Raw genomic sequence first — 22,952 nt, 5'->3', positions numbered from 1 at the left:
CAACTACTGATCTCTAAATTAATTGGATAGCTAATGCGCATGTCAAAAAAATTCAAAGAAATGGAATTGGTGTGTTAATCAGAGACACCCTGTAATTGATTATGATACTAAAATACACTGCATTGACGTTCGTAAAATGCCTTGAGATTGAAAAGTAAATTACAAGATTGTTAAAACTGTTAGAAACTGGAATTCACGGTAATCTATTGCATCATTTTTTTCTTTTTTTTTCTTTCGTTTCAAGAAGATAGTCTATATATAATATATATAAAACTATTGGCCATTGATTTAAACATAAATATATTATAATAGGCATGAATGATTATTTTAATAACAAAAAATATTTTTATGTATAGAAAATATGATGCTCTCATTCGCATTCAGGTGGCGCTACTATTGATGACGCGCTCATTTTAGATCATATGAAATCACACTGAAATTAGCAAACATCTGACAGTTCTTGGAATTTTTATAATCAATCATTTATTAAATAAATATATTTTAAAAAATCCGCACTTTTATTTTTTTTTTTACTTCTATATGTAAAATTTTGTTGCTAAATGTTTTTTATTATAATTTAATTGTTATAAAAATCTAAAAAATTGTTATATGTCTGTTAACTTCAATATCTTTAATTTGAATCGCTCTAAAATTAAATTGAGTAATTTTTTTTTTATTTTATTATTTCTCTTTGTGCTATTGTTGCTAATTTATAAAGATTTGAGACATAATTAAGAAGCTTTTTATTTTACTTATAGATTTTACTGTTATAAATTTAGTAAGGATACATTTTAAAATGCACTGCCAGTAGATATAGTAATTGTGAAAATATAAAGCTGCAGAATCTATTATTTGCGAATGAAATTAAAAAAATTTTAATGCCACAATTTGAAATACCACTATTCTTACTTTTTTTTTTTGTTTTAACCCGGCTAACAAAATCTTTAAAATTAAAAATTTTTAAATTTAGAATATTAATCTTTAATGTACCCTTAATAAAATAAAAAAATCCAATCCCCAAATTCCTTTATTTTCCCTCTCAAAAAAATTCTCGAAAATCACTTCTTTTTTTCGATCGTCACAGTGGTGTTCTCCCTTAAGAAATTAACTTCCTGCTTTGACAATTAATAATTTTCAAAAGCAGGAAATTATAGATTTCGGTCTGATTTTGAAAATGCAAGTTTTCATCAGATCACGTTTTGAGATCCAAGGAAGCCGTTCCGACTATTTCCGGCTAGAAGTGTGAGTATGTTTGTAAATAAAATTTTTTCATAAGATATTTTTAGCCCGTCAGGACATGGGTGTTTTTTAGTATCTCACTTGCACTGCAGCGATATTCATTATGTTAAATGTTGTTGCGTGAGAAAAAATCTCATAGCCCATGTCCTGAAGAGTTAAAACGATTCAACCAATCGAGATGAGCGAAACGGCATTCGAAAATGTTCATTGAGACTTCGATCTTATTAAATTTTAAAGTTACTCGGTCAAGCCGCTTCAAAGATCTCAAAGGTTTCGCTTCAGGGATGGTCTGAAGGTCAACTGCTTTTCAGATATTTTTATTCAATATTTATCAATTATATATACTTATATATATTTAGATTTTATTCTTAAGAGATGAACAAAGTTTAAATACATCGAAAAACTTTCTTTTAATTAACGAATTATTAATTATCATGATAAATCTTCATATCTCATTCAAGTACGTTTTTCTTCAACATGCCTGACAGAAAACAAATTTATTTACAATAATTTAGTATGTAGCAACAATAGTATGTCCATATAATACGTGTTACTTTCATCATTTATTAGAAAAATCTTCTAACTAGCTCGTACGAATAATTATAACATACAAGTGTGGACTTCGTTACCCTAAACGTCAGTCGGTCAAAATAATATGTTTGATGTCGGTACAAAAGAGATTGACTAGAGTGCTCTTATGAGTATACTCAAACTTTAAATATCTATACTTTATATTTAACATGGGTTATTCTCATGGCAATTTTTATTATCGTTCTTATGAACGCGATGTCAAATGGCGGCTGCACATGCGCCCCATGACTTAGCGGGAAGAAGACCGACAAGCCCGGGGCACGAGGCCGGTGGGGACGCCATGAGCGGCAGTTGTACTGGGACTAGTGACTAGTGCAATATACCTGCGTTCTCTCTGACAAAGAAATTATTCCATTGTGTTTTATTATTTGCTAACGTAATTAATTATCAGTTCTCATACTTAATTAAATTCATTGATTCGACATTTGTGCATCAAATTTAAACTTAACATAATTCGTCGTCAAATATTTAAGACGCTAATAAAAAGTACGTCGTACTTAGCGTTTAGCGTCGCGGCCATTGTCTTCAATCGCGTGATAAATTAGACGCAATAAATTATCATTGTTAAAGGTTTGTCAAGAATCTTTAATTCAGTTTCATAATATTCAATTATAATTAAAATCATTGTTAATTAGTTATATTTTGCAAGTGTTAATTGAATTTAGTCAATCGTAATTATTAACTTAACTTCATTGATGTGCATTATTTAATTAAATTTAATCGTGTTAATTGTTAAATTCAAATCAAATTTACAAGAAACAAGGACATTAATAAATTCATATATTTAATAATTTGTTGAGTTATTCAGAAAGTAATTTAAATTAAATAGTAAATTCTCGCGTAAATTAGAAAACTATATTCAACTACTAATTTAAACAAAATATTCAAATCATTTAAATCAAAATTAATTCGATCCTCTCGGATCATAACACAACTTGATCCCACTGATCAAGGATTCGATCCCAGCGATCAATTCATAACATAACTTAATCCCACTGATCAAGGATTCGATCCCAGCGATCAATTCATAACATAACTTGATCCCACTGATCAAGGATTTGATCCCAGCGATCAATTCATAACACAACTTGATCCCACTGATCAAGGATTCGATCCCAGCGATCAAATTTATAACACACTTGATCCCAGCGATCAAGGATTCGATCCCAGCGATCAAACTTATAACACAACTCGATCCCAGCGATCAAATTCAATACTTGAACCTACTGGTTCTTTCAAACCATTCTAAACACACAGTCAATTCTCTTCCGATTACAAACACACGATCCTTTCTGATCATGATTACATTTTACATCTCTACTGAGATATTAACGGTTGACGGTTAACCACAATAACCTAACGGTGGCTGAGATCTATTCTCACCCCTCATTGCACAGCAGTGCAAACATATATACATTCATATCAACACACATATTCATTCACATATCTCTCAACTGTAACATCTTCGAGGAGTTTTTCTCTAGCAATTGCTAGAGTTTTCTCCTCTTGGGGAATAAATTAATCACAATTATTCACCCCAACACCGAGTCTTTTATTTTAAACAGATAGATCCTAAACCAATTCCTAACTAATCAACTACATATAGAAGAATTACGGAAATTCTCCTTAGTGGAGAGTTTGCGACAATACATAATATTAGTGTAATTTTCATAATTAAATACTTAAATTAATTTGTAATGGATAAATGCTTAATTAAAATCCATAGATAGAAGCTTATTAAAAACATTACAAACTTAAAAAATATCTGATTATTCAGGATGGTAATGTTTAAATAAAACAATGAAATTTAATTTGTATTTATAATTTATCGCTTATCATTAACAAATACAGTTAAAATAATTATAAAAAAATTAAATCTAAGGACGGAATATACATAACTTCAGAACCAATAGTTAATTTCCAATTTATGGAACTACTGATAGTTAAACTTTTAAAAAATCGAGTTAATTATTAACCATATTTTAATCGATAAAATTACCTTATAGCTATGATAACAATCACTATTAGTTTGAAATTTTGAATTTATTTGTATTTGGACTGTCTGGCGGAGTAAGATGTTGATTGTTTCTTGGCTTTGGAATTGATTTAAAAGACATTTTTTTTGAAGGTCTAGGTGAAATACCATGAAAATCCGGGCTGTCTTGTAGAACTTTGGTATTATCAGAAGCTAAAACATTATGAATTTTTAGCATAGTGCATTTCAAATTAAAAACTTTTAACATTGAGTAAAATAATGCTTCTTAATAATTGGGTTGATGTGTGTATAAGTAGATTTCTTATTTTATTACGAGTACTAAATTTAAAATTAATTATTTAATAAATAAATCGTACTTGAAAATTTTAATACTGAAAATTAAAAGAATTTACTATTTTATTTACTAAGGAAACTTAAAAGTACTGGCAGTAACTTGTAAAAAACAATCATTTAATTTTGCCTAAATTTTTATTTTTTCGCTCGTACTAGAAAATAAATTTTTTCAAGATATTTAATTAGTTGGAAACTTTTTGCGAGAGTTCATGAAAATATAGATTTTTTGTAGATGATTTTTTAAATAAATAAATTGATTTATTCAACCGTAACTATAGTTTAAAATTTACAAAGTGTCTCCAAGTATTAGAGTTATCAAAATCCATTAATTGGATTAACTACGATTTGCTTCAATTAAAAAAGTTACTTATCTAATTATTTATTAATCATCTTTTTTAAGAAATCTACCTTTCTTTCATTTTACCGATCAGATAACATTTTTTTTTTATTAAAAATAAAAATTTAAAGCTTTCCAATGCCAGGAATAACACAATTAAAAGATCTCGATGTCTAGCATGTCAATTATTATATGATAGAATTCAAAATTATGCCTAGAAGTTACTAAGGCCAAACTTCAACATAATGCAGTAGTCAATGATCACATTTAGTCACCTCTGTGATTGCGAGTATCTATACCGCTAAGTGCAGCACAGCCGCGAAGGTTATTAGAACATCCTTGATGAGAGTCTAGAAGCGCAGCTGCGAGGTTTGATGATGCTGTAGATTGTACACCGGTAGTTATGGAATCTAAGTAAAAAAAATTATGAATATTATCAAATTATCATAGATAAAAACTACGGTAGAAAAAATTACCTGTTACAGATGAACCAGTCCTGAATGAATTTTTTGGGAGTACAGGAGAATAAATATTCGTAGCGAATTCCTCAAATGTTGTTGATTCTTTATAATTTCTCATAACAACATCAATTGAGCGAGAACGTTCTTCGTAACTGTGGTTAGAGTTTTAAATAAGTATTAATTAAATCTTATCAATAATTTCGATCAAAAGCAATAGAAATTAATTATTCACTGATTATAAATTAAATTTAATCAGAAAATCATTCTTATATTATTTTTAAAGAAATTCAATCGGAATCGTTAAACAGGGATATTATATTAGCCAATAAAGTGTACGAATAACTTACTATTGTTGATATAAAGATAATGTAGATCTTTTAGCACGACTAGCAGCTAAAGCAGTGATTCTTACAAGTCCTGGAAGTACTTGATCTTCGACTATACACTCGTCAAAAAGTGGTCCAAAAAATGGAATTTCTGATTTCCGAGATATTTGAATCCTGTATAACTTATTTGGTAAAGGATAGATCGCAATCAAAACATCACAGAATTCTGTGGGTATAATATCTCGACGATAATCTCGCCAATGTTCCGACCAGACGATGTGAATTTCATCATTTCCAAGATGCCGTGTTTTTTGTAAAAGACTTTCTGGACTATCTAATGGCATTCGAGTCGCAACGTGAAACAAAATTTCAGAGAAAGATGTTGCAAAATAGGGTGCTGAGACACCAGATGCTTTACCAGGTGTTAGACCACCAAGGAATCCAGTGTGTGATTCTAATTCTACTTCCCAAGCTAATCTTGCAACAAAATTCTCATATTCTGTGCTACCAATAGTATTACCAAGAATAGAATTTTTATCTTCTTGGCCAGGGCCTACATAGATAATAGCCATTTTATGAGTTTCTCGCGATCGTTGTCCATCTAAGTTACGAAGTTCTCGAAGAAGTTTTTCATTTTTTGCTAAAAGATGAAGTTTTTGGCGCTGTTCCCATCCTGCAAGTCCTAAGTGTGAAAATAAAAGTCTACTGTGATGAAATGGGGCTGATGTTATGACCGACGTCGGATTGATAGTAACTTCAGATGTAGTAATATGCTGATTACAATTTAAGACATAATCTCGCGCAGCATTACGTTGATTCAAAATTGCTACCATTGTTTCATTTTCCATACAATTTACTTGTGGTGGACTCGCCGGACAATTTAGAGTTATTTCTGGATTAGTGAGCACTTCAGGACTTGTATGTCCTATGTAACAAAGAAGATCGTCTAAATTATCCATATCACTTGCGGTGTTTGCAAAAGTTGGAAGGATGTTAGGTTCACGATGTCTTATAACATGACGTGGAATTGGTCGAAAAGGGTATAAAATATTTATTGAATCCTCTTTATTTGTTTCATAATGCAAAGATAGCCATTCAATATTTTTCATCGGCTCCAAATCTGTATTTTCTGTATCAGAAAAATCGTTATACAATATCGAACTATCCCAAGATGCTTTACCAATCAAGTCACGTAATAACACTCTAACTATTGACGGTGCCGTAATAAAATCTGATGTAACGTGAGGTGAATTTAATGCCGCAAGTTCTATAAATGACATTATGGTAGAACTTGAAAGCATTAACAATTGAATATTCGGAGCATTGAAAATCGCTGAAGAGAGTTCATCACTGTTTATGCCTAGAACATCATCTAATTCAACTATTATAGATGATAAACGAGCTGCACCGATTCCCATCGGAAAATGTCCTAAATGATTCACTAAATGCATTACAATTACTCTTGCAGCTAATTGAATAGCTTGAATATTGGGCCGGAAAGATTTATTAGCATCATTGTTTTCTCCAAAGTTATCTAGTATAATATCCGGATTAAACTCTTTTTCATCATTTTTATGTCTACTATATACATGGAGATCATGTAGTAGTTTATTTGATTTATTATAGATAATATTATCTAAGACCTAAAAATTGTTCAAAAATAAAAAAATAGTTTTATCTTTAAAATAAGTACTCTAGAGTAAAATCACATCAAGCGGGTTTTTCATTTTTAATTTGATAACAGAATTCAAGTTTTTCAAAGAAAAAAAACGTTAGATTTTCACGATAACATTTTGATCCTTAAGGTAGTTAGGTAGCCAAATTACTTAAACTTGACTCCATATTTTTTTATATTTATTTTAAAGATTATGATTAAATACATCTACAGAAAAAAAATCAGATTTTTTTACCTCATTGTTTAAGAGATATAGATATAGATTAATTGAAATTATGCAAAAATACACGAGCTCTAATAAGTGCCCTTGTTTAATAATTCCCTTGTAAAAAATTGGCAAATTTGACCTCACAAAAAAAACTTTCCAATAGATAAAACGATGTTTCAAACATATTCTTTCAAACCTGTAAAACGATTTACCACATAGTTTTAATTTAATTAATTTTTTAATATTATAAATTGTTTTCTATCTTTGTTGTTTTTCGGAGAACATTGTTCTCCCATATTTACCAGGGGAAAATAGCGACTTCTCGGTGCGCGGCAAATTTGAAATTAAAATATGATTTTAAATTTTCTTTTGCATTAAAATAAATTGTTATTAAACATACACTAAAAGTTCACGTAAATTATAGCAGAGTCAACATATTGATATGATATTTGCAAATTTAAACAATAAATAAACATCGTGAGCAACTGTTTCAAGTACCAACTTTACATAACCTATAACAGTTGTTATTGTTTTGTGACAGCCCAGCTCTTGTCAGTTGATATTTCAACAATTATATAATTATAATTATTTAACCATAATTATGAATTGAATTTATTAAATTAAATTCTAATTAGAAATAATTGTATGCTATTTTTCGAGTGATCATTCGCAAAAAAGAAAAAAAAATATATCTATCAATTTGACCTCTGATTGCGACTACCAAACTTCCTTAAAATTCAAATTTTCATCGAATGTAGCAGAGATCTCTATTCGCTCTTACGAAAATGATTTTTTCGCAAATAGTTTCTCTTGAAAGTAAACGTCTCTCAAAAATATTTGAGTATCACTCTCGGCAAAAAAAAAAAAAACCAGCTAACATCGAAAGAAATAATGTAAAAAACATGATGAAAATTTTCTTAAAACTTTCCTGAATTCAAACAAAAGTTTTCACGCCTTTTTTTTTTAATTTCGTCAGATCTCAACTTTTTCAAGTATCAAGAAGTTAATTTGATCATCTTTATAATAATATTCACGCACGTTCGTTATATAAGCTTCTTATTTTCAAATCTTCTCTATTCTGTTTCTTAAAAAACTGTGGCGGATGCTGTAAAACAGATCAAAATCGATTCATCCTTTCGAAATATAATATACAAAAAAAATTTTCAGAAATTACAGTTTTAAAATAATTTTCACATGTTTACACAGACCAATTTCTTCAATCTCAACACTCTTCGCGCATGCAGAGTTGAAGGCTGTCAGAATTTCATCGAGAAGTTTCAGGGAACTTACAAGATCAATTAGATTTTTGTGAAAATAAAAATTTTGACAGACTATTTTTTAGGTAGATCAATCATAATAATTACTTAAATTCTGTTATCAGGTAAAAAATGAGAGGCTCACTCGACCAGATTTTTCTCACCGATTTATAAATATACTTACTGTAAAAATTGTTAATAATAGAGGTTTTCCTTGAAAATCTCTTGTCAATATTTCAAGATCTAAATGCATAGCCCATTCACTCAAGCAAAACAGCATAGATGTAATCAAAGAGCTTCGATGTTCACGCACATTTAGATTATCCAACGTTTCTGCGAGAACCTGTCAAATAATTATAATATTTAGGAGTGCTAATTCTTTCCCACAATACAAAGTAGGAGTTAAAACTTTTAGAATAGGCAGAAGCCGGACATCTACGGAATAATTTTTTTAAATATTTTATTTATTTAAAAAACAAAATGTCTTTTAAAAATGTCATAAATATTGAAACTAGTGTTTTTCCATGACATTTATGTGTAAATCTTATTCTACAAGTACGATGGAAAATAAGTAGAGACAATTTTAGTTCAAGAAATCGCTTGATTTTTGTAAAGCGAGTGTAGAGCACAACATTATCCGCTTCGCTTATGAGGCGTGCAAAATTAAAAAGATATCAATGATTAAAAGGATAAATTTACCTGAATTATTTTACATGGTTCTTCTGGGTAAAATAGAAGGAGAGTATCGGCTTTATCACAAAGAAGACCAAGAGAATCACAAGCCGTTTGAACTACTGATGGATGGTTTGCCTAGGAGAAAAAAATATAAATTCTTTAAAATTCAAAGGTATCATGTAAAATTTGATTTCCAAGAATCGGGTTTTGATTAAGTCGACATTTTCAGATTCTAGAAAATTATACGAACTTCGAAACTTAATTTAGTTTTTCTAATAGTTTTTTGTATTTTGTAGGTTTGAATTATTGAATTTTAAAAATAAAATTTAAAGAACAACTTTTTAACTTAGAGCTTTAAAATTTGAAAATTTTACATTTTCAGAAAATAATTCATTTCGATTCGATTTACGAAAGTCAAGTTTTCATCGGATATCTCAAGAACGTATGAATTGATTGAAATCTAAAGCGTAACATTCGAAAGGATTCATTAAGATATTTCTCAATCAGATCTATTAATCTGATCAGATTTTCGATATATGATAATGAATACTACTTACTTTTAAACATTGCAGTAATACCGTTATCGCCTCAGAAACTCGTGGATGCTGTGACTGAAGACACAATTCTCTGTAAGCAAACATTGCAATGCTTGAAAGAGCAATACAACGGGCAATACCAGTTGGTTCATGTCGACAATTACGGAATAATATTTCTAAAATAAGCTCATTTGCTTCAGGACATGTTGTTGTTTCAATATCAGATCCATTTTCTTTAAGAACGGGCAATTTTTCAAGTACAATCGGCAGAGATAATAATGATCCTAATATCGATACTGCTTCTATTCTTGGAGCATCAGTATCGTCATTTTTCAATATTATATTTGCTGCATGTATGTAGTCCATAATCAAAAGACTAGATCCCGGTAAATTTAGACTGAATAATCTTGGTCCAGTATGTTTAATAATTGCATAAATAACTTTAATGTCGTTGCTCATGATTCCAAAATGAAGAGCACGATAAAATAAAATCAAATGTGCTTTTGGCAAATTAATGTCTAGAGGTTGAGTTGTGAGAATACAAATCAAGCGATAAGCAGCAAGTTTTCCTATTTCATAATTCATTGGTAATTGAGTAGCCTAAAAAATAAAGAATATATGAATATTTTATCGGTTTGAATGAAAAAAATCATTTGTTTGAAAAATTTTTTACTTTTTTTTTTTCTATTCAACGTTAATGTAATAAATGATTTTATAAGATATCCCTATGTTTATACCTTAAAACACCAGGGTGAAATGACCGTTAAAGGTGGAATAAGTTCTGGTGCAGATGGAGTAACTTGGTTATCATTTGTAACACCTTGATTGGAACGAATTTTAATAAGAGTATTGCTGAGTTGTATTAAATAGTCCATAACTTGACCATGTAAAATTGGATCTTGAATATTATTAACATCTCCTAAAGCTGATAACATCCGTTTCCACAATACAACCGCAACATCTGGTAACCATCCACGTACTCCCCCACCAGCCATCACTGACCTTTTTTCGGATACATCATTTGCATCTAAAATAATCATGAGTTAATGACTCATACCTTTTTTATTGCTTATTAACTATTTACACTGCTATACTAAGTGTGAAGATGATAATCAACCATTAATTAGTATACCTAACTTTTATAATGGTAAAGCAACATAAAATTGAAACTATTTGATTTTACAATGTTTTTGAACAATTAATTATTTATTTTTATTTTTATTCATTTCATACCAATGCTGTTGCCATCAATATTTTCTATTTGAATAGGACTATCCTTGTTGCTATCAACACCGCTACTAGGCGTTGGTGAAGGACATCGAGGAGTTATTGGTTCACAATCAGGTACTATGACACAATCTAATGATTTAGTTCTTCGTCCAATTAATAATTTTCGTTTATTTCCTACTATATCCTGATCATTTGTACTGTTCTGATGGGAAACCAATTGAGTCGCATTGATTTCTACTGATGATGATAATGTAACTTGAAGTCGAGATGTATGTCCTAATAATATAAAAGTATTATAATTAAATTGTAAGTTATAATTAAAAAATATTGCTTCTACTAAATGGACATAAAATAATAAAGCAAAAAGTGAAGACAAAATTTTAAGCGTATCTTTTTTTTTATGGTAAAAAAGATACGCTATTTGGACCATTTTTTAAGAAATTATAAACGTAAAGCTAAAAAAATTGATTTTTTAAAAAACTTCATATTTTTAAAATAGATAAAAAAAATTTTTTAATTGATCAAAAAGGGCTTTATATGGATAATAAAAAGTAGAAGAAATCGAAAATTTTTCATACTGTCCGATTTAGCATGTAATGCCTCATATAGTTATATAAGATGATAATTTTACGCTTAATCGAAATATATTTTCGATTTTATTAGCATATTCAAAAAAGGCGTAAGAAATTACTGTCAAATAAATAAATTTACAATAAATTTGAATCAATTTATTAGTCACATAGAAGCCATAATAATTTAATATGATACTTTGCATTGAATGTTAGTGAACGAAAAGTAATAGATATAATTAATTTAAAACTAAATTTTTATTTACCTGAAATCTCAAACGGAAGTATATCTCCGTGGTGTGTTACAGGTTTCCCGCGATTTTTAGAGTTGTATAAATTGTTGTCACTTGAACTTCGAGGAAGCAGTTTGCTTTTTCTAAATTCTCTAGATAAATTATCTGCAACATAAAATGAGCATTTTTAATACCTCATATTGATGTACTTAAGTTTTGGATCATTGCAAACAATGAAGCTTAAAGTGGAGTGGCAATTTAAAAATTTTTTAAAGTCAGTTACAATTTTTCGAAGATGTTTAACCTGTCAGCAATTACATTAGTATCAATGTGCTCACGCTCGTTTTAAAATTTTGATGTTTCTTTTTATTCAAACTAAATTTTTTATTTTTAAATCATTTTATCCACTTTCTTTTTCCATCTTTTTAAGAATACAATCAGTAGCTCATATTTTTCGTGTCAATACTTCAAACATACTTCAGCATTCTCATAAATAAATTTGAAACTTCTATCAGAAAAAAAAATTAATTTACGTTTATAAAAATATTGATAGTTAGAATCCAATAGTTTTCTACCATTTAAGCAGAATTAATCAAACTCTTCATATTTATGTTTCGTAGATATTTTAGGATCTTTATAAAAATATTCATAAATATGAAAACTTGGGGTCTATCGCAAGATCTTTTCAAAATTATTTCGAACTGCTACTCCATTTCAAGGTTTCGTTGCATGAAAGTATGCTAATTATAAAGAAATTTCTATTCAATCTAAATAAAAAATACCAGGTATATTTTCTTTATAAGATATATCTCTTTCGCGATCAATGCTTCCTCGTCGTGGTGATTGAACACTACTCGCCGATACACGATATCCTATACCACGACGTTTTTTTGATTTTTGTTCACTGATTCTTTCTAACGGCAAGTCATTGAGATCTAAATTATAAACGTGTCGGGCTAATACTCTCGTTAATGTATCCAATGTTTTCTATCAAGAAAAAAAATTTCTATTTAATCAATATCAATTTTTCAGTTATTTTTTCTAAAATTAAAAAAAAAAACTTACAGCCCATTCACGAATTAATTCTTTCCATCGAGTAAGTGATGTTAAAACTTCGAGAAATTGATTCCAGAGCTGAGGTGCTATAACAACGTTCAAGTTTGCTTTAATCCATGTGACAATAAGTGTTTGAAATATTGCTGGAGCAAGCTTGCCACCAATACCATCATGAGATTTACGACGAGTTTTCCCACCTAAGACTAATGAAGTTATTTGCAACAATACTCTGAAAAAGTAAAAATCATATGGTTATACACTTTTTAGAGTTTATAAAGCCACATAAAATAAATTGAACCACTAAAATTTTCTAAGTTTGAATTAAACTTGATACAAAATAACCACTGATTTCTAGAATAATATATTCAATTTAAAACTTCAATTTTATCAGTTATTTAGTCGTAGCTCGTCCAATTAATAGTGTTTATATTTTAGTAATAAATTTGTTATATTCAGAACTGCAGATTATAAAATTTTATGAATCAAACTTACCGAAGCAATTGATCCCAAGTTGATGATTCTAATCGTGCATGCATTACCACATAACGATAAACATTTAAAACTCTTTTGCAGCTATCAATCTGTTCTTCCAACAACGCTGCTGAGGCATTCCCACCAATATTTTCTAAAAAAAATACGTTGGAGGCTTGAGTTATGAATAGTTGAAGTACATTTTGCAATCCAGCCCTCACAAACAAATTTTCGCGATGAATTGCTCCTAAATATGAATCATTTCTCAAACGAGTTAAACGATAATTATCGGATGGACTCTTATCATTTTCGTTGTCTAGCAAACTATTAACTTTTGAATCTTCATTCTCTCGGTCTTTAAGATTATCTAAAGGTTCGAGCATAAAAGGCGGAATTTCCTGAAATCATTTAATGGAAAATAGTTAAGAATTAATAAAACAACTCAAAAAACTTTACGTTTAAAATTTTAGTCGAAACATAACTCCAATCGATTTACATTCAAGTTAAAAACAAAACTTTCCATTAACTAGTGAGAGATTAAGCGAATTACTTTATACAACAATCTCAACTAGTTAGTCAATATTACCTCCAATAGCTATCATGCAAGAAAACTAAATTTGATTAAAAAAAAAAAAAACTCACAGTCATTTGGATCCAATCCTTATAAACAGCAATAGCTTTTCTTATAGCACCAGCATGAGTGAAATCCAACAGAAATGCTTGTCTATATATTTCATGTACAAAATTAACATTATCACGGCTTCCATACAAAACTTCCCGTACTAATACTACAGCCATTTGATTGTCATTAGCATGGTTATCTTGTTGAGAAAATGGTATTTCAGATGTCCAAGAGTTTGAATCAATACTTTGACTCACAGAGACACGTCTCCCATCAGATTCTGTATTCTCTTCTACTGATGTAACAACATTTGATGGATTTACAAATGGTTTATCTTTTTAGAAACATGAGTAAAACTGGCGAGCCATTTTATCAAAGCAACTTTACAAAGTGAGTAATTGTTCTGATTTTGAGTGGATGGCTGTCGCATTGTCGGAAGTTCTAAATTTGGCTTATATAATGAAAAATTATCATCAAATCCAGGACAAATTTGTCGTAAGTATGTAGCCTTAAAACGTTCTAAAAGAAATTGAAAACATTTGTGTTGCCGGGTATGTTTGTCTCGCCATTCAATTTTTACTACTTGGGTCACCATAAATTCTAGTAATGCTTCAAAAAATCTAACAGTCTCATTATCCAATGGTTTTTCGCCACTTTGAATCGGTAAAATAGGGGTGCCACTGGGTTGTGTAACTGGCCCTTGCTGCGTAGAATTACAATGAAAAACAGCAGATAAATGCTGAGTTTCGAAAAAATCACGTTTATCATCCTCTTCTGCACTAACATTTGATTTGTTTCGATACTCTGAAGATCGTGACAACTGATAAGACGAAAAATTAGGAACTAAACATGCAAACATTTGATGAATGTGTGGTGGGGCATTATCTCCCAATGCTTGATACCATAATATAAAAAATCTATATATTAAAAATAAAGCTATTTATGGAGACATTAAATTATGAAATATATTTAAAAAAATTATATATATTGCATTTGACCTTAATGCTTGACGCCTTAGTTTCCAACTATTTCCGGGATGTAAAAGCTTGTGTAATATCCTAGCTAAGCTATGGCATTGCCATCTTCGATTTAGTAATTCTGGTAGTAAAATCAAAACTTTCTCCAACAAGAGAAGAACTTGCTCCAATTCTTCTCTATGAGCTTTATGAACTGAAAAATATCAAATGAATTTTTTAAACTCAAATGTTTTTAATATAAATAAATCAAAATTATTTAAATTCAAAAGTATTGTGAAAATAAACTGGAAAGTAATAAGTAACAACGTTTTAAAAGCGTTTTCTTGAAAATTTGTCTATAAAATTTTCAGGTTAGCAATTTTCATTCAATGAAATTATTGTCAAAAAAATTTATTAAAAATGTAGGTAAAAACATTTTTGCTTATTACCTTCCAATAAACACATAAATCATTATTTCGTTTTGCTTACCAAGATGAAAAGATAATTCTTTGTATTATTAGCAGAAAAAGAAAAAAAATGCTTAAAGTTATTATTGATGAAATTATTTGGTAGAATTTTATTAGGTGATGAAGTATCATCATAAGAAAAATTACCTCTTTGTCGTAAATTGGCTTCTGCTGATACAAAGCAGTCATGCAGAATAAAATACACATGACTAAAATTTCCTTCAAAAAATCCTTTTGCTTCATCATTCTCAAAGTTTTCTAGAATGTAAAGATAGTTGTTAATTACAAATTTCATAATTTTATTAGATCTTTGTTTTTATTTATAATATTTTTAATGTTTTACTTAAGTCCTAATACAAAGAGAAAGTTATTATTTATTATTTTTGATGAATAATCCTCTAAAATATTGAGTCTTACCCAATACAATTTTTAAATGTTTGAATCTTGTAGCACTATCTTTTTAACATCCTGAATTTTTAACGTCGATTTTTTGACGTCTACGTGCAGTTTTTGCTAAACATGATATTTTAATTCGAGCCAACACTTGCAATCATCAGATATATTTTTATTAAACTTGTGCAAAATATTAAACCCATAAGTTGATATCTTTTACTGAATACGTTATATCAGAAAATCCTATTTTTTCTTAAAAAAAAATAAATAAATAAATAAATAAACAAAAACAATGAAGCTTATGTATTCTACACGAAATCGTACATAAGTAATGCAGGTAAAATAAAGCAATTTTTTTAAAGCATTTAAAAATTGAACAGTAAAAAAACTTTGTTTTCTTATTACTGTGATAAAAATCACATAGTACTAATAACAAAACGAGTACTAGACTTGTTTTTGGTGATAGCTGGTAGTACAGTGCATAAGTAGTTATGTACATATGTACATACACGTACTTATGCATATGTGTCAGGTGTAACAGACCTAGTTACACTGGAGGTTCAGTACTCACCCGTTAAAAAATGTGGTGGCGTTTCAATTGGGTTTAAAATATGGAGGGTAGAGGTACCTTTACCCTCCATAGTTTAAAAATGTGCTCGTTTAATCAAATGGACGACTTATTTTCTAAATATAAATATATATAAAGTCTTCAATAACCTTTAATCTTTTCGTGGTTACAAATTATTTTATTAAAAAATAAAATAGTTTGTTCTTTTTTTTATTTACCGATCAAAACCCGGGAGAGTTTCAATTCATATGAAAATAATATAAACCATATGACTTGCGGGAAAATTTAAACGAAATTCAATATTGAAATTAATTTTACATGCAGCTAGCGTGAACACTATTTTTATGAAAATTAATGTAGCAGATATTTGATAATTTTAATAATTTTATAAAAATAAATTATGGCAAAAAAATAAGAAAAAAAATTGACATTTAGAAATTTAAAAAAATAAAAATGCAATTTTTTAAAAACAATTTTTGGAACAAATTTTTTTGTTAAATAAAATTAAAAAATTGTCAAGTGACAGCTTACTTGAATGTCATCTATTTTTTATATTTTTCTTGATAATAATTTATTTGCTATGAACATCTTAACAATTGTTGGAGATCTACTGACTTCGGTATCTTACTTTTACTGAAAAATAATTAATATTGAAATAATAATTAATACAATTATTTTTTCTTCAAAAATAATTGTAATTTTTAGATAGTATATAATATTTATAATCAAGTCAAAAGTACTTTTAATCACGTGCTACAAAATTTAATAGTTATTATTAACTGTAATTAAGGGGTTTTGAGACCGAAATGAGGGTTATTACCAAAGGTTTAAAATGTCATGTGTATCAATTAATGAGTGCTGAATACGTCTTTTACTGAAATTTAAATTCAATTGTTTGAAAGATATATGAGAAATTAATTATTAAACTTGCATCTTATACATGTAAAGATGTAAAGATATAGAAAGCTGATTAAGTTAGTATGAAATCTTTGTTACTGCTCCATTCTCACACGCTTCACCCGGTAAAAGTCAGCATTATTGCCCTTTCGGATAATACTCATCTCATTTCGAAAAATCGGGTGATTTATCAAAGATCCATCAGGTCATGACCACCGATACTCTAAGCCTTTAAGTGTCCAGCATGATATGACTTACTGGATTGGCCACACTTCATTACGATGTAAAATATTGTATATACAATGTTATATTGAAGCTACCTAGTTGATGAAAACATAAAAGAATTTTTTTGATGTAAAGTTATCTAGGCAATTATTGTATAAATGTATTAACAAAAAAGTAAATTTTGATTATTTTTTAATTTTGTGGTATGGAAATCGATAATTAAAAAAAATTGAAAAGTTATTGATTTCACCACAAATTTCTAAAATCGAATTCTCTTCAGATCTTAAAGTACTTACTATGAATACATTAAGAAAAGTTTCTTGCTGATTTCCTTGATATAATCTATTAAACATTTTTTAATAAAGGAACAAGACGGAGTGAAAAAGGGCACATGCGTAATAAAATTATGTTAGTGAAACTTTTGATTAGCTAAAAAAAAGTTTCATACAGACAATCATTTTGACGGGAAAAATCATTTGTATTTTAAATTACTAAAATCTATTTTAGTCAATGTTATCAATTATAAACCTTACGCAATGGCAAATTTTAGAATGCAAGTTTTCAAAAATTGGAAGTTATCTGCTGTCTAGTTGTCCATAAAAATTCTTGATTAGTCTTTTTATTTATCAATTAACTTACTTTAAGCATACTGTTTACTTTAATATTACAAACAACTATTACATAATATTTTGAGTTATTTTTCAATCATTTTTGTCTTAATTTTTACTTATTTATGAATAAAATGTTACCCTATATATTTATTTAATTATCATTGTAGTGAAGTATTTTACAATTTACTGATATTTAGTGTCATTTTTACAATTGAAAGTATGATTTATAATTTATAAAAATAAAATATAACAAAACAATTTTTTTAAATTTTAAATTAAAACTCTGGAAATGGCAATTTAAATATTAATCTTAAGGTTATAATGTTAAATTAAGGTTTGAAATACATTTAATAGAAGATCAAAATACTCTTTGTAGACGTTTCAAGTTGGAAGTACACCAACGTTGGGAGTGGTGGTGTTGGAATTAATAGTAAGCTCAGAAGAAATATTTTTTAAATATCTGTTGCGGGTTGAGCATGAAATATTTGTATCTTCTGTATTATTGCTATCACTAATAGTCATCGATTTTTTACTGATTTTATGCTCAACATTGCGTAGAGTACATTGATGTTTCGCGGAGTCATCACTGTCAGAACAACTGCAACTACTATTACTATCACTATCGCTTTCACTGTCAATACTTGAAATGGAACTTTTTCTTCTTTTTCCTCGGAGCGCTTCAATATCTCTTCTCAGCTGATCATTTTGCTGTATTAAATCATCTATTCTTTGTTGGCATATTTTTAGTTTTTTCGCCATTTCAAACTCTGAAGTTTCTGCTGTTAAAGAAGCACTTTTTTTGTTATCTAATTCTCTTTCTTCGGTCTGTTGAAAAGTCCTATTACGTAATCGTTTGGACAGAATATCGAGTTTTGCTTCTAGTTGAATGTATTCTTGAATTAATTCAGATTTAGACAAGGCACTCAGTCTTTCAGCATGAAGGTCTTCGTACGCACTTGAAAATTCTTTTGTTAAAAATTCTTCTTCATCTTCAGGAGATGAGTAGAAATACTCTTCATCAGAATCAACGCTGAAACTCGAATCTCTTGTTCGTGATATTACCGGTTTCTGAATAATTTTTTGAACTTCGGTATTAGAGCCTGCTAATTTTTGTTCTAAATTTGGCAGATCATTATGATCATCCATTAGAAATTGTGTAGTATTATAAGGAGCAGGTGGTTGAGTTCGTTTTTTTATAACACGACTTGAATTTGAGCGGATTCGGACTTTGTGATTGTAAGATTGCTGTTTTGTGTAAGGCTTAAGTTTTCGATGTTTTGGTTTACCACGACGAGTTTTTCGTTTTTTTGCCGAAATGTCTGTGCCATCATCTAAATGGCTTAATTCATGATCACCACTTCCACTGCCACTTTCAAATTTTTGACAACTCATATCTGAAGATTTGGTTGCCTGAAATAAAGATACAAAGAAATTTGAATGATTTAAAATTTTAAGGTAAGATAAAAGACCCCATTAAAGGCAACTTTAACCCCTATTAGTGGCATTTTTTTTTCAATGAAAAAATGTTCTACTTGGAATAAAAATTAAAAATTTTTTTGATCTAAAGGTCTTAAAGATTAGAAATAATATATTTATGATAGAAATTAATGATTTCATTAATTGAATAAGTACCAAAATCAAAGAAAGTGTTAGTAATAGGGTCCCCGCCACTAATGGGGTCTTTTACCCTAGAACGTATGTAAAAAAAATATTTCAAGAAAATTATAAAATTTTTTTTATCGAAAGATAAATATATTAATAATTCATCACCAAAATTTCAAATCATTTCACCGCACCGTTCTGGAGTAATTGATTTTCGAAAATGCATCTTTTACACGTAGAGGTACAGAGAGATGGTAAAGTTAGTATGAAATCTATTTGCATCACTCCAGTGGTACAGAAGATTTCATACTAATTCTACCATATTCATACTAATCTTTATTAAGATTTCATGCAACTTTATCTCAGTTCATACAATTTTGTAATTATATTGTTTATTATATGTCTAAGTATATAAACTAAAAAAATTGGTAAGAAAAAATAAGTAGTTTTGCAGTTTGTCTATTTAATTCTTGTTGGTTTCTAAATGAACGTACGAAAAATGCAAGGCAGTTTTAGTTTATCAGATATTAAGAGTATACGGTACTAAATATTTATTCAAAAATTTTATTTTTCTAATTACTTTTGAAGAAATTTGATAATGATATATAACAAAGTTTTCGCAATAGTGAGTGGCATGTTCTCTTTGGGAAAGTTTATTTTATCAGATTTTAAAATTTATTTAAAACGGAATTAGAAAAATAAAATTTTTAAAACATTCAGTATCATTCAGTTAATTTAAACCGGGCAGATTGAAAAAAAAAAAAGGTGGCGGCTAAGTAATTATAGCAAGTGTATAATTGTCATGAATACTGAACTCTCCTCTCCGCTGGTTTTATTTATTATTTACTAAAGCTAAGGGACTCCAATATTTGTAGATAACAATTAGTGTACCGTGCCTTAATAAGCATGTGTAGTAGTCAATGTAATGTCTAAAATTTTATTTCTCTTATAATTTGTTTAACTAACTAGTGGAATCTAATACCTGTAGAAAATTCAAATAGGTATACTTACATTTTTTTCGCAGCTAACGTTGTCTAGTCTGTCACCATCGTCCATTTCTTCTACACCAGATGGCGCGGATGTTGTTTCCTCCATTACTATTGTAGGCGTTGCATCTGTTCATTTATTGTTTAAAACAGATCCTATTTTAATATTATTTAACCTACTTTTTTAATATATGAAAGAAAATATATTTATAAAACAAAAATAATTACCTGATTGTTATGAATTACACAAATGCTCAATAGTGTCATTAAAAAAAACGATTCTTCAGCTAATATTAGTCGATTACTTCTCATAAACAGCGTTCTAGCACTATAACCAGCAACTAAATTGCCATACTTGAGTAACCCATAACTTTATCCGACATAGCAGCGCTTTACCATTCTATAGTTATCACTGTAGTGGGGATAGAACCACTAATCGTGGCGGGTTAATATAAATAGTTTTTTTCATTCTCGCTTTTATAATCTCCCCTTATTTAATATATTTATCGCTTTTATAATTTAATTAATTTTCTGTTATTTACATTCTTTACTTTTTTCATCAATATCACAAATTAAGAATTTTTTGAATGATTTCAAATCAATACCTACTAGGGTATGTTTTTAAAATAATATTTTACAATTTTATACGGCAAATTAAAAAAATTTGGCTCATTGTTAAAAACAGAAGCATAGTTCTTTTAAAATAAAAATGAAAACTCTTTTAAAAGCCTATTGGTCAAAAATGAAAATATATACTTTTTTATATTTTGAATGTAGTACCGAAAAATAAAAAATAATATCAAAAAATGATTTTGAGTTATCTTAAAATTTTTTTTCAATATTAAATTTTTATATGATTACCACTTTTGATTTTTTTAGTTCTACTTTCTTAATTCAGGCCTTTTAAACGCCGTCAAAAAATTCTAAAATGGTATTTTGAGAAATAAACTGTTGAAAAAAAAAAAAAAAAAATCATATAATCTGAAAAAATATCCCGTACAATTTGAATTATACTCAGTAGAATTTTAGATTATATCATTTTTTCGAAAATTGTGATATTCCACTTTTTTGTTTTTTAATTTATAAATTTATAAATTTTTTTGATTTGTGAAAATTGTGATAATCAATTTTCACAAATTCCCTGCACTGCAAAAATTAGAAAATTTACAAAAATTGTCAAAATTTGATGAAAAGTAAAAAATTTTTGATATGGTAATTTTCGAGAAATATGTGTGAAAATGCATTTAAAAATTTTAATTAAAAAAAAAAAGTAAAATTAAAAAAACAAAAAAGTTGATTACTCAGTTTTTGAAAAAATTATAGATATTTGATAACAAAAAAGCGCCATTCGGCCAAGCCCGACATGGAAAGGTAGATTATTTAACAAATATATAACGAAATAAATTAAAAAAATCATCAATCCAAGAGAAAAAAGAGCTTAAATTCATGATAAAGACTGAACTTCAAGATAAATTTGATAGAATCGAGCTATGAATCACAGCAAAAAAGTGTTTTAGTAAAAGTGACAAAATACGTATATCATACATTTTTCAAACTTTTAAAACCACTAAAGAAATTCTAAAAAAGTTAAAAAATCAACGAATTATAGCTTAAATTAAAGATAGTTGAATAAATTAATTTAATAGATTTTAGCAATTTCATACGGCTGAAAACTTATAAGAAGATGAAAGATAGCAAGAAACATGTTCATTGATGAATTTAAAAAAATTTTTCGAGTTATGAAATAAATAGAGAAATCATAAAAACTCGATAAATTATAGCTTAAATTAAAGATAATTAAGTGACTTTTGAGATGAAGTCGATACATTTAAACTAGCTTTAACGGTAAAAATATTATTTCAACGAAATTGATGAAACTAAAAATTTTTCGAAAATGATAAAAATTTTCAAATACCCACAACTTCGAAACTAACTCGCCGATTTTGTTCATCTTCGAACTTGATCTCGGTATTGATTCATAGAATAAGCCCACAAACTTTATAAAGATCGGTTGAAAATTGTAGGAGCAATCCTGCTGACAAGGCGCGTTACACACATAAATACATAAATGAAATTTTAAGCCAATACTATTTTTCGGCATAATTTGACAAAATAAAACATATTATTACAAAATTTCTTTTAAATTCCGACATGAAATGGGTTATAAATAAATCTACCTAAAAAGGCGTTTTTGAGAAAAATTCGCATTTTTATCTTAGTGGGCTAAAAAATTTTGCAATGATCGTTTCTTTGACAGTAATGACAATTGTTGAATTACTGTTAAGAATTTGATGAAATTTGGTATATTAATAAATGATACTCAGTTAATATAGTAATTTTACTAAATTTTGAAACAATTACACCAGCCGATGAAAAAGTTTTTATCTAATCATGCATAATGATCTATATATGATTGGATCCAGAAATTGGTCA

General features: G+C 28.4%; 2 protein-coding genes across 3 annotated transcripts; both read right to left on the bottom strand.

Moving 5' to 3' along the window:
* Positions 1 to 3,636: 3,636 nt before the first annotated feature.
* Positions 3,637 to 16,271, bottom strand: LOC141531538 (putative Rho GTPase-activating protein CG5521). The gene is given in 22 exon segments (XM_074249428.1): positions 3,637 to 4,018; positions 4,772 to 4,906; positions 4,973 to 5,109; positions 5,305 to 6,926; positions 8,607 to 8,765; positions 9,122 to 9,232; positions 9,655 to 10,233; positions 10,371 to 10,660; positions 10,867 to 11,139; positions 11,699 to 11,830; positions 12,448 to 12,652; positions 12,731 to 12,950; positions 13,214 to 13,590; positions 13,835 to 14,154; positions 14,157 to 14,731; positions 14,813 to 14,984; positions 15,260 to 15,277; positions 15,385 to 15,495; positions 15,655 to 15,699; positions 15,702 to 15,750; positions 15,830 to 15,882; positions 16,202 to 16,271. Coding segments are annotated over 22 exon segments (5,817 nt in total). The 3' UTR covers positions 3,637 to 3,854.
* A 1,562-nt stretch (positions 16,272 to 17,833) lies between these two features.
* Positions 17,834 to 20,903, bottom strand: LOC141530515 (uncharacterized). Of its 2 annotated transcripts, none has more exons than XM_074247660.1 (3): positions 20,748 to 20,903; positions 20,545 to 20,648; positions 17,834 to 19,341 (listed from the first exon to the last, which is right to left on the bottom strand). In XM_074247660.1, the coding sequence occupies exons 2-3, from the start codon at positions 20,626 to 20,628 to the stop codon at positions 18,313 to 18,315; spliced, it is 1,113 nt and encodes a 370-aa protein (XP_074103761.1). In that variant the 5' UTR covers positions 20,629 to 20,648; positions 20,748 to 20,903; the 3' UTR covers positions 17,834 to 18,312. The 2 variants fall into 2 exon arrangements, with proteins under 2 accessions (XP_074103761.1, XP_074103762.1); XM_074247661.1 differs by having other exon boundaries at positions 20,545 to 20,675; positions 20,748 to 20,892.
* Positions 20,904 to 22,952: the final 2,049 nt, after the last annotated feature.

This window comes from Cotesia typhae, unplaced genomic scaffold (genome assembly GCF_013202065.1).
Source record: "Cotesia typhae breed Kobodo isofemale line unplaced genomic scaffold, CoteBio_Ctyphae contig_5, whole genome shotgun sequence".
Classification (NCBI taxonomy): domain Eukaryota; kingdom Metazoa; phylum Arthropoda; class Insecta; order Hymenoptera; family Braconidae; genus Cotesia; species Cotesia typhae.
The sequence above is the reverse complement of the archived record's forward strand: the minus strand, read 5'-3'. Positions and strand labels throughout refer to the sequence as shown.